This window comes from Pezoporus flaviventris, unplaced genomic scaffold (genome assembly GCF_033815535.1).
Source record: "Pezoporus flaviventris isolate CSIRO_AGI_PZ_B2104156 unplaced genomic scaffold, CSIRO_AGI_Pfla_v1 ptg000036l, whole genome shotgun sequence".
NCBI classification, from domain to species: domain Eukaryota; kingdom Metazoa; phylum Chordata; class Aves; order Psittaciformes; family Psittacidae; genus Pezoporus; species Pezoporus flaviventris.
Genome location: NW_026892584.1, coordinates 33,003,083 through 33,015,325, shown reverse-complemented (window position 1 = coordinate 33,015,325; position 12,243 = coordinate 33,003,083). Strand labels below are relative to the sequence as shown.

Genomic DNA, 12,243 nt, shown 5'->3' with positions numbered 1-12,243 from the left:
AGTCTTTACCACTGGACTTTGAAAACTCTGCAGCAGTTCAGTGAACACTAAAAGCAAGGCTTAACATCCTAAAGTCCACATATAAAATCTTGGTTTACCTATATTGTATTTATTTCCCCACACCCACTCCATTTCATACAGAATAGAAAACTTCATCTGAAACTAGATAAACCAAACAAGAAAGTGGTACATTACTCTGGAAGTTAATGTTACAGTCAAACAGCTTAACCTACTTGATTTTGGTTCTGGTCTAAGTTGAGCTATGGCCTAAGGTGCTTGGTTCAGTTGTTTGAACTCAGCAAAAATATAAGCAGTTCAGTTCTGATGACCACACACACACATAATGGCTGGCTGCTCTCTGATGCAGATGCAGCTCACTCATCCCCACAGGCAACTATAAAAGAAAATATTACTCATTACCACCGAATATTCACCATATAGTATTTCAGATTCTGCAACACTGTGTTAATTGTGACCGATTATCTAGATATAATTGTATCATCTGATAGCACTTAGTTGGCAGTCAAGGGTAAGTTCTCAGTTTAAGAGCAACTACTATATTTCTCTTTTTATTTCCAAAAGCTGACTGGCTGGTACCATATTCTTCAACGGACCTTTCAGAAAATTTAACTATTCCACAAATTATCATTTTACAAGCTCAGTTTCTCTTAGAACCTTATCAGACACAGCAGCTGTGAGAAGGAACTATTTTAAAAGGTTTCCATTAGACAGTTCATTAAAAAAAAAAAGTAAAAAAAAAATGCAGCATGCTTCCCAGAACTCCATACTGTTAGATGACAGGGCACTCTCAACATTTTACATCTTAAAGATGTAATTTAGTTCAGCCTCTGGAAAGGAAACCCCAGCAGCTGAAAGAGCAAGCTGAACACAAGTGAGAGTAAAAATGTAGGAGGTGAGAAATAGAAATGGAGATAGAAAGGGAAATGCAGTTCAAACACAGGACACAATCTTCTTTTACAAACACTTTTTAATCAAGAGAAGCATGTGATCTAATGTCAGCATCAGCTGATTTTTCCCTAGACACTAAAACTGTAAGTGATAACAGCTGCTGCTACATTGAGAACAACCATTCAACATATTTCTGAGAGCCTGAGAGGCCTAGACCAAACCTCAAAGAGTAAGTTCTGGAAGCATTTTAAAAACCAGATGAAAATTTGCAGTCAACAGATGGCAAGTGAGGAATGATCCACTTCCAAATTTGTATTCAGCAGAAAATAGAAGGCACAAACCGCAGACTTCGTGGAGTTTTTGACTGGGAATATTAAGTGTGTGCTATCCAAATCCACCAAGGTACTGCGGCCAAGTGGTCTAAGGCACTGGATTAAGGCTTTAGTTTCTTTGTGAGCATGGGTTCAAACTGCACTGCTGCCAGGAATCTTTTTTTGGTTGGACTATGACCTTTAAGGTCTTCTCCAACCTAAACTGTTCTGTGATTCCACAAAGCTAAGTCTTAAAGTCTACCAGAATAAGTGTCATTAGCTTTGAGATCAAGCTGCATGAAACAGTTTGAAGAAACAGAACTATCAGAAATTGGCAGTATTATATTGGCATTCTAATAGCTGGAACATACCGAGTCTCTCGAGGCCGAAGAACACTCAGTCACATCTCAAAGTACTTCATTTACTTTGTATTCTGTATATTTCTAATTGCAAACAAAATCAGCCAAACACAGCATACTTTAGAAAATCTATTTTCTACAACTGTCAGTCTGTTCCTAGTTCATCATTATCTTCACCTAAGATTAATCTGCCGGATAGTATGTTAAAGCTACACTGAACCAACAAAAGTTGTCGAGGTCCCTCTGGATGGCATTCCTTCCCTCCAGCGTATCAACTGAACCACACAGCTTGGTGTCATTGGCAAACTTGCTGAGGGCGCACTCAATCCCACTGTCCATGTCACTGACAAAGATGTTGAACAACACCGGTCCCAACACCTATCCCTGAGGGACACCACTCGTTACTGGTCTCCAGCTGGACATTGAGCCATTGACCACAACTCTTTGTGTGCAGCCATCCAGCCAGTTCTTTATCCACCGAGTGGTTCATCCATCAAATTGATGTCTCTCCAATTTAGACACAAGGATGTTGTGTGGGACAGTCTCTAACGCTTTGCACAAGTCCAGGTAGATGACATCAACTGCTTTGCCCCTGTCCATCAGTTCCGTAGCCCCATCATAGAAGGCCACCAAATTGGTCAGGCAGGATTTCCCCTTAGTGAAGCCATGCTGGCTGTCACCAAGCACCTTGTTGTTTTTCATGTGCCTTAGCATGCCATCCAGGAGAATCTGCTCCAAGATTTTGCCAGGCACAGAGGCGAGACTGACTGGTCTGTAATTCCCGGGTCATCCATTTTCCCCTTCTTGAAAATGGGGGTTATATTTCCCTTTTTCCAGTCATCGGGAACTTCACCTGACTGCCATGATTTCTCAAATATGATGGACAGTGGCTTAGCAACTTCATTTGCCAGCTCCTTCAGGACCCACGGATGGATTTCATTAGGTCCCATGGACTTGTGCATGTTCAGGTTCCTAAGATGGTCTCGAACCAGATCCTCTCCTACAGTGGGCCCAAGGTCTTCATTCTCACAGTCCCTGTGTCTGCCTTCCAAGACTTGGGTGGTGTGGTCAGAGCCTTTGCCAGTGAAGAGTGAGGCAAAAAGAATCAACAACATATCTTGAGCCATGTCTCATTTGGATGAAGGGCTTTACAGAACTTCTTTAAGCCCTGCAGCTAGTCAGTACCCTCCTGTTGAGATTCAAGTTCTGCAGGAGATACAGCTATAAAATACCTGTTGATTTCAATTTGTAGAGAAAGCAGCTGTGCACGTACCCAATATTGGAAAAGAATTCAGGCATCATTATGTTAGCTGGTTTAAAGCACAAGGAATCCTCTGAGTGCCAGTGCCAGTACAAGCAGGGAGTGAGAGCAGCCTTGGACAGGCTGCTGTCATGGTAGGGGGTGGTCGTTTGTGGGTTGTTTCGGGTTTAAGTGAAAATCTTGCATATTGCTCAGATCTGAAACAGGTATGACCACTCTTGGCAAAAAGACTAACTCAGTTATTCTTGATATTCTACCTTTTTGAAGCATATTTTCCAAAACAATGCATGGAAAACCAGAGCCAGAACAGGAATATTCAAATTACGTAAAATGACTATGCAATCTGGTGATCAGTTATGTTCATATGAAGAGCTTCATTCACTACGTGTAATCATATCAGTCCCATATGTAAATTTGTCGCTTGGCAGCATCTGGAAATAACAGCAGCCAACTTCTTAGAACACTGTTTTGTTCCTTGAGGTCAATTGCTGTTAAAAGTTAAATCTGTTTGCACAGTTCTTTTGCCCAACACTTCATTATTCTGGTATTATTAGTTATTTACACAAATAATGTTGGTGGGGTTTTTTTTGTTTAGAGTGCAGTGATACCAAAACCAACACATCCTACCATAGGAAGTCATAGGATGTTTTCTTGTTTCAGTCTGACCAATGTATTTTTGCTAAGTCTTCTTCTACATAAACCATGCTGGAGAACAGTAACTGAGATTGTCTCTAAGGTTCACAGTATTAGAAACCACATTACTACAAGTGAGATAAGGGGGTTCTTTAGTTACAACCAGAAACCAATCTTAATATTGCAATCTTAGGAGACTACAATTATACAGTTATAGTAAACATTTTTACAGTGTTATAATATTAGTAAATATTCATTTGTACATTACCAATCAACAGAAATTACAAGACATTATGTGAACACTTGTAAACATTATCTAGGAAAGGTGTATTCTTCATCAGAAAAATATTTCTATGGACTTTTAGTATATAAATGTTTTTTCAGATAAACTTGCAATTTCTCCTCTTAAAAATAAGAATTTTCACACAGGACAGTTCAAATGGTTTCTGATCACAGATTAACTACTCTTGATAACATTTCTTTACTAGCAGGTTCACCAGAAATCTGATCACAGATTAACTACTCTTGATAACATTTCTTTACTAGCAGGTTCCCAGAAAGAAGGCAGAATCAAAAAAAAGGAACAAGAAGTCTGCATCTCCCCACTATCAGGCAGTAAATCTAAATAAGACAAAATAATCTTAAAGGGAAGCTTTTTTTCTTAAAACACTGCACAATTAAATCATGGGAGTCACTACCACAGGATCTGTAGAGGGCTAAAAACCAGAAGGAGTAGCTCAACAAGGAACTTGATGTGTTAAAGAGAACAATCCAAGTTGTGGCTACTAACCATCATTGTTTGGAAAGCCTTAAAAATCATAGGGAACATACATTAAAGAGATCACATGCACACTGTTTACTGTGCTAATCCCCATGGCATCTGCTACAACTGCACTAAGACTAGACTACAAGGTAGATGGACCTTAGTTATAACAAAAAGGTTTTATGTCTCCTCCACACACTGGAAGTTATTTTGGGTCAAACCTGTCTTCTACAGACTGAGAATGTCATCACATTAGGTTTAGAAGATACAATCCTTCAGCTTTTGAACAACCTGTTATGAAGGTGTTCTTGGATTTGCATCAGAGATTTTACCAGAGGCATTAGAAAGTCGTCCTCAAAGCAGAAAGTTTTGAGACAGACATTGCTTTGCAAATGAATTTTGGGGAAAGAAGAACATCAATCAGTGTACCATTAGGAATTGTTTTTCAAGTTACAACTCGCACACATCACTTCAATGTGAATATGCACTCGCAACTGAGTTTTAAGAAGCACAAAAGAGACTGGATCATCCTTTCCACCAGCTTTTAGTATATATTACAATTTAAATTATTACTGCCTTTCAGGAACATAACAAAAGTCACAGCAACACTAAATCCATTCTTGCTGTGTAGGAAAACAGACTCTTTCTCCTTTACACTGTGCAACTCCACTTGCTATTAGCTTTCTAACATGGAAACACAGAACCTGGTAAGTAGATTTAGTCACATTAGCATGCACCAATATTTGCAGATTCTCAGTATATCCCAGGATTTGTACTTGAACTATGAACTTACAAATGCTGAAGGCAAGAATAGGACTCCGAGTTCGTAAGAACGGATCATCAGTTGGGTGCCATTTTTCTCCAGAGCTCCCCAAGCTGCTTTAGATAGATTGGCACTGCAAAGAGAAAGAAAGCCTTTCAGTAAGGCATAATCTTCACAGCAGAAAATGCTCATGTACCACAGCTGTAGCAATACACTTCTAACAAGAGAACTTCACTTCTACCAGAAGAGTCTCTTCCATAGAAAGTAATTTGGGTGTTATTCCTTATTGCTATTTTTACAGCACAGTGGGAGCAGCAGAAGCATACTTGTACAAAACATGTGGATAATTATACAATCCTACTTGTGTCATACAGATCTACAAAACTAATTCAGCCTCCTGAATGGTCTCGCCATCTTCTTTCTTCAGAAAGGAACTTGGTGAAAGAAACTTGGTATTGGTAAATAGCTACAGTTTGATGACTTAGGAAGATTAAAGGTCAGCTCAATTATGACTAGTTACATTACAATACATTAATATTTTTGCAAGTGTTAAACAGTATCTTTCATTCCTGGCATTTTTTTCTTTGATATATTTATGAAGTATTTATCAGACAGGTATTTTTATTTCAGTGTGCTTTCAGAGCCATGTTGTAGTTAATCCTTCCTCAGTAATCTGCTGTGAAGTAGAACAAGTTGGGAGTCAAACAATAAATGCAATTCTGTTGTCAAAATCTACTTCCACGTCAAAATGCAAAAGCTTAAACATTACATTTTAACTGATATCCTGGATGCTTTTTTTATAGTACCAAATTGTGGAATAAGAAACATGGGGAAAAAAAAACCAACCATGAATTTCTGTATTAGAGGGATTCAGCATCACATTTCAATAACTTAAATCCTTTAAAAAGCACCTTAATCACTATTGCTATGACAGGTAGTAATATCAGTGAGTGATGAAAGTTAGACAGAATATAAAGAGGAAAAAAAGATTAAAATGACCGAGCATATACAAGTAAGGATATAAAGATCAAAATCTGTAATATATAGAGTTGCACAAAAATCAGTTTTGGCAAAACTGAAACATATGTGTATTTTTCATTCACAATAAGACAGTCTCCCCTCATGTCAAGAAATTTCTGCTCTCTCTTTCGGCTTCTTTAAGAACCAAACAATAGAAATACAAAGCTAGACTTCAAGCTAGAACAGCTCAATCTGACAAAAGGGCAGATTCCAAACGCTAGGTATCTACATGCTTTGCAACGATAAGGCAGCATAAGGATAAACTTCAGCTTAATCTGTACCTATTTTTACAAACCTGCACATTCATGTACAGCATGTTAAAAAAAACTTAACTCAAGGTTTAAAAATACTTATCACTTCAGCTCATGCTGAAGCCTGAAATTGGCAGTTAAAGCTCAGGTAAGATTATAGTGTGATTGCAAACAGTTCCATAACACAATCATTGCAACCTGCAGCACCCAAAAGGGCAATGCAATGAAGAAACATTAAATACAGACAAAAATTCCTATCACTACTTACAGTATTGTAAGGATTATGGCAGTAACTCACCCAGGCCTACAATTAACAAGAACCTTATATGTGATTAAGTGAGAGTGTACTGTTAATCATTTACCTTGTAACTAAGAACCATGCAATCTTCTGGAAGTCAGGAGAGGATCTCATGTATGTCTTAATGTGAGGCATAGCATGACTTCGACCTGAGACTTCAGCTGACCATTTGCTAGAAAAGAAAAGGAGTTCTTTTCATATACAGTTTTATTTTGAGGACTAAAAAAATACTTGCCATACTACAGTGCCATATTCTCAGTAATACTACACTATACTTGTCACACTTAATAGTCATTTCCCTTACAGAAAGGCTGAAAACACTAACTGAATTTTTAATCCTGAAATCCAACCTTACTAGTAGTCAGAAGGGCAGGATTTCCTTTCTTTACAAAGAAATCAGACAGATAATTCTCCTCGGTATATTAGGCTCTCCTAACAAGTTTTTCTGTTCCTCCACTCCAGCTAGCACTCAAGGAACCAAGTCCAAACTTCCAGCCAGTATTTCTTTGTTTGAAGACTATCATGCCTTTAAGGCAAAGGAACTTGACACCAAATTAAACCTTACAAAATTCCCCAATCTTATTACAGTTTATTATACATGAATTAGAGGAAGGGAGCAACTGACAGATTCTTGACACTACCCCTCTTCTCTTCCGTTTTCTGTGCCTCTAAGCCACAAAGAGGCTGGAGGGCTTAGTACAGTAGAGGTCATATCCATGTGTATATATAAAAACTAGTTTAAAACAACAAGCCATTTCTGCCGTAATTCAGCATCAGTGTTACAGAACTGTAAACAAGCATCAAATACACGCACATAATTGAATATATATAATCATGGTATTTAGAAGCACTTTCCATTCTCAGCTTAGTCTTCACTCACAATCAGGAAGAAGGCTTCTAAATACACATTTTCATACACTTTTCTTTCCTCAGTATGGAACATAATAGGCTCTGATTTTGGTTGCCACAATCTTACTTCCCTAATTTAGCATTCTCTTATAAAAGGCAAATAAAGAATCAATCAGCTTTGAAAAGCTTCTTAAGTAAACTTCAGTGGGTTCATTTAAAAGCCTGAGAAGACTGAAGTGGAAGGGCTGGAATTATTTACCTCAGCTGACTTTCAGGACTAACTTTCACATGAGTTAAGTCAAGAGGTTTTCCAGTTCAGGCGTCAAGACCTACTTGAACATCCCTATACTGTGATGAAGGAAGGAAAACTGCTTCTGAGAACTGGTCCTGTATTCCTGAAGGGCAAGAGTTGAAACACTGTATGTGCATGTGGAACAAACTAGACATCATTAGATGTTGATGCAAGCCACACTGAAATCTGTTTCTGAAGACTAGACCAAGATATGTATGATATAGAAACAGCTAACCAAACTTGTGTTTCCCTAAAGATCTCTACACTTTCCATACTGAAAGACTGCAAGGCTATACAGAGTCAATGACTCTTGTTAACAGCTTTATCTCACAACTGACAGTTTAGGAAAACATAAATTTAAGGCACAAAAATAATTAGGTAACTCCAGTCACATTACAAGAATGAAAACCAGGAAAACAGTAGAATTGGGAATTGAACACTGATTTTCTTTAGATCTCACTGCCTTACTCAATGACAAACTGTGTTTTAGCAACATTACTACTGTTTTTCTTCCATTTACTAATCACAGTACTCTAATGGCAGTTAGTTTCAATTACAAGTGACTGAAACTGGTATTCCAGAAAGTTAAAATTAGAAAAGGAAACATACATTTTGTCTGTATTTTCTTTAGTAGGACAGCATAAATATGTAAGGACAAAAAGGGAAGAGTGCTTATGTTCTCTGATCAGGATTAGTTTTTTGGATGTGTTCTGGGTTTTTTTGCTTGGTTGATTTTTGTTGCTTTAGGGTTGTCTCTTCTAAAAATTGTAAATATCTTACAGAAAAACTCAGATTATTTTGGTAAAAGCACTATTAGCAAACAAGTGTTCAATAAATGTTTTCTCTTCAACCTAAAAGCGCGCTTACCTCCAAACTGCATAATTGAGTGACAAGCCAAAAGAATTGGAAGTGGTTTCAGATGGGTACAATATCTCATTTAATCTATTCTTAATACAGCTAAATTTCAGCCTCACCATGGAATTTGGTATATTTTAGATAATAAAAAAGCAAAAACAGATCACAAAAAAGCCTCAAGTAAAATACAAGAGCAGTTGCTTTACATAGCAAAGATGAAAGCATATGCCAATAAAGCAATTTCAGGATACTTGTCATCAAATTGGCTTAACACATCTTAAACTGTAAACTTGTCATCAGAACGCAGCCAGCAGAGGATGTAAACAGGACTGATCTCACCTTGCAGTAAACTTCAGGCATATTCAGTCTCAGAGATAAATACGGTAAGTTACATGAAACTAGCTTTGAGAAATTCTACAGAGCAGAATCACATCTTGAAGTAGTTACTTTTTTGCCAGTTAGAGGTCATGGTATCATGTAAACTAAGAGTTCAAGTGTGGGGCGAGGAAAAGGCATATTACCAGAATTTGAACAGTAAACTTGAAAGCCTTTTTGTTGTTTTTCTTTTTATTTATTTTTACACTCCTAGGAATAGAACTCCTTATCACTCACAGAGCTTAGTTTTGACTTTAAATCACTAATTCTGATACTTTAGCAGTAATTTGCTGCTACTCCCAGTCTTCTGTGGCATTCCAATCAGTAGCTTTTATTCTTTTTAATTATGTAGCCTCTAATGCGATGATTAGGTGCAATGAGGTAATCTCCTAACACTTACAATACAACAGCTTTTGCCCCTTCCATCCCTTCATTTTTCCAATTGCATTTTTTGAAGGGTAGAGGAAGTGTTCTCTACCATGAATAAGGTATCTTGTGCAATATAGAAAACATGTTGCACTCACTTGCACGGCACTACAAATGTGAATGCTTACAAATTGTTGCTTTTATGTTATTAACCACTTGCAAAATTCCAAACATATGGTTTTAAGTGTCTGACAAATATTTTACTCTGTGATGAATTTCTGAGTTTGAAAAGGAGAATACACTGCAATCACAGTCCATTTAGCTGAAAGACATACAGCAAGTATGTCTTGCCACCAGTGCCTGATATTCCTTGCACAAATGCAACACCATTACTCTTGACTATAAAAGAACAGCAAGTCATTTATGATGATCTCATTTATGATGTTAGGGGAACACTGTAGTTCTTCTGAGAAGAAAGACATTCTTCAAAACTCTACAGGCCTGAAGAACACAAAGCTCTGACAAAACTATGATTATGGACTTGTCAACAGCAAATCAAAAACTCTTCTCAAACCAACTTCAATTCTTTGAAACTAGAAATATGACAAGGCAACTGCGCAAACATAAGGCATATGGTTTTAAAAGCCAACCAATTAAAATAAATTAAAATACAACGTTTTATGTACTGTTAAAACTGGTCAACTGTTTCAAAAGCAGCAACTAATAGGAATCATTGAGCATTGCAAATCTCTCCTTATCAATCAGTAATACCGAATGCTGAAAAGAAAAACACAGCAACCCTACCAGAGAGAAAACTGAGCAAATTGCACCATTTACACAGCAGCTAATCTGACAAATCAGTCTAGTAATTCTTTGTAAAGATTAGAAAAGTGAAATCAGTATTAAGTTTTAGTTCAGTTGCCTTATTCTTTTGAGAAATTACAATTCAGAGCACCATTTCAGGTTAAATACACTCAACTGGCAGAAAATATAGAAAAGCAGACTACAGACATAAAAATTGTATGCCTAGGGAAGAGGTTCTACTTCTTTAGATGAGACTATAAGACACCATTTACAACCCCATTAAAATCTCTCACTACTTGTAAAACAGAGCTATTCCTTCTCCTTTACTCCAAGTATAGAAGTATTTCTCTCCCTTCAACTCTCGTAGGATCCTTGGTTTCTTGTTGGTTTTGTATTGTTTTCCAGCAAGGTAAAGACAAATTCCTCTAATCCCTCTACTGCCCAAAGCTTTGCATTATGGCAAGTCTTTAGAAGATCTTATCATATATTTAATCTATTGAAACAGGACCAATCATTTCTGTGTCTCTTGGGTTACCACAGATAAGATTGTCTGCTCTACGGTAATAGTTTACATGCAGGCCTCCTCAAGGAAGAGTGTCTTGTATTACCGCAGGGTAAGCATATGCATCTGGGAGGTCACTACAGAGGAATTATGCAGGGGCAATTCTCATTGGCAAGCAAATTGCCAGATGAATTTGAAACAGCCCTTTTGCCACCAGAGCAGGACCACAGTATACCCAATGAGACAGGTATGTGAGCATTTTCTCACTGAAAAGGAATAAATTAATGGCTAAGGTCATTATCAAGTAACATTCTGTGCACTAAAGAAAAAAAGTATTTTTCTTCCAATAATATTCTCACAATATATATGCTTATAGAAACTGAATTAAAACTGCACAAGCACCCCAGTTGTATGATCTCACTTTCTGAATCATGACTGAACAACCTCAAAAGGTGCCTATAGCTTTCTTCCCTTGCTAAATATGCTCAGAGAGCACACTGCAAAGGCAGAAGAAACAAAGCCTCACATGCTTTCTGTTCCAGTTCTATTCCTTGGACATCAACCAGCAAGGCTCATAGCAGTAATCCTGTTCACTCCAGAATGGAGGAAGCTCTTTGCAACTAGCCACTGTATTCTCAGCCCTCTGAATATATATACACACACACGTACAACTTCACACACTTACATATGTAAGGGTTAAAGTATCTTACCAGAACAGCTTCCACCTGGAAGAGTTAAAAAGTTTCTGGTGAAAAGGAGGGGAAGCTGCAGTCTTATAAGATGTTACCAGATTTATTTATTTTTTTAATCTGTGCAAAACAACTTTTCCCATTGTTCTTAAAACACGCCTAAGTTTTTAAAGCTTCAGCCTGAGGGAGAAATCTAACATGGAATTTGGCAAAATTAGCAGCACGGGAAAATAGAAGTTCTTAATATAAAACATCAGGCACCTTTAACAACAGATATTACCACAAGTAACAATTTTTGCAGCAGGACTGCTGCACTCAAAAAAGCCTTCCTAGCCCTATTGTGTCCCAGCTAAAATCCTGTCAATACCACAGCACAAGTGGGAAAGTGAAATAAAACTGTAAATTAAAAATGAGAGAAAGAGGAGAAGAGTAACATTATTCCAGTTCAGAGACAGAAAGCTTAAAAGGAAGTTTACAGAATCCAAAATCTGGTAGTGCCCTCCTCCATTAGCAACAGTATCCCATATCATTTTTAACAGGTAGGTAGCACATTTTGAAGATAAGCCCAGCAGATCAGGAGCAAAGGCTTTTATTTTAACAAGTTTAAGAATACAGTGTTTCTGACAAGTTCCCCTTAATTTGCTTTTAACACCTGAACACTACAGCATCCTAAGTTTAAACATACAGTCTAAGAAGAAAACACAATAAATAAACAAAACAACCAACAAAGAATTGAGTTCTACTTACTGAAAATAGGAATGCAACCACAGCTGTTTCTGTGCTGTCTGTATACTGTATGGAAGTGAGCCACCAGCTTCAGGAAAAAATAGAACACGTACATTTATTTTCTGAAAGACATTCTAAAAGCAGCAAGAATCTTGGGGAGTAAGCTATCTGTACTATCCTCATGACCTACTTTCAGAAAATGGTTCCAATATTCCAG

At 37.4% G+C, this 12,243-nt stretch overlaps 2 protein-coding genes across 3 annotated transcripts in view; both read right to left on the bottom strand.

Moving 5' to 3' along the window:
• CALM1 (calmodulin 1) overlaps positions 1-12,243 on the bottom strand; it is a 390,385-nt gene that overhangs the window by 221,499 nt on the left and 156,643 nt on the right. The window lies entirely within an intron of this gene.
• Positions 1-12,243, bottom strand: part of TDP1 (tyrosyl-DNA phosphodiesterase 1) — a 44,294-nt gene that overhangs the window by 16,780 nt on the left and 15,271 nt on the right. Inside the window, exons 11-13 of the mRNA XM_061463817.1 lie at positions 12,048-12,114; positions 6,633-6,740; positions 5,030-5,132 (exon numbers count right to left, since the gene is read on the bottom strand). Coding sequence (XP_061319801.1) covers positions 5,030-5,132; positions 6,633-6,740; positions 12,048-12,114 — 278 coding nt within the window. The remainder of the gene's footprint in view (positions 1-5,029; positions 5,133-6,632; positions 6,741-12,047; positions 12,115-12,243) is intronic.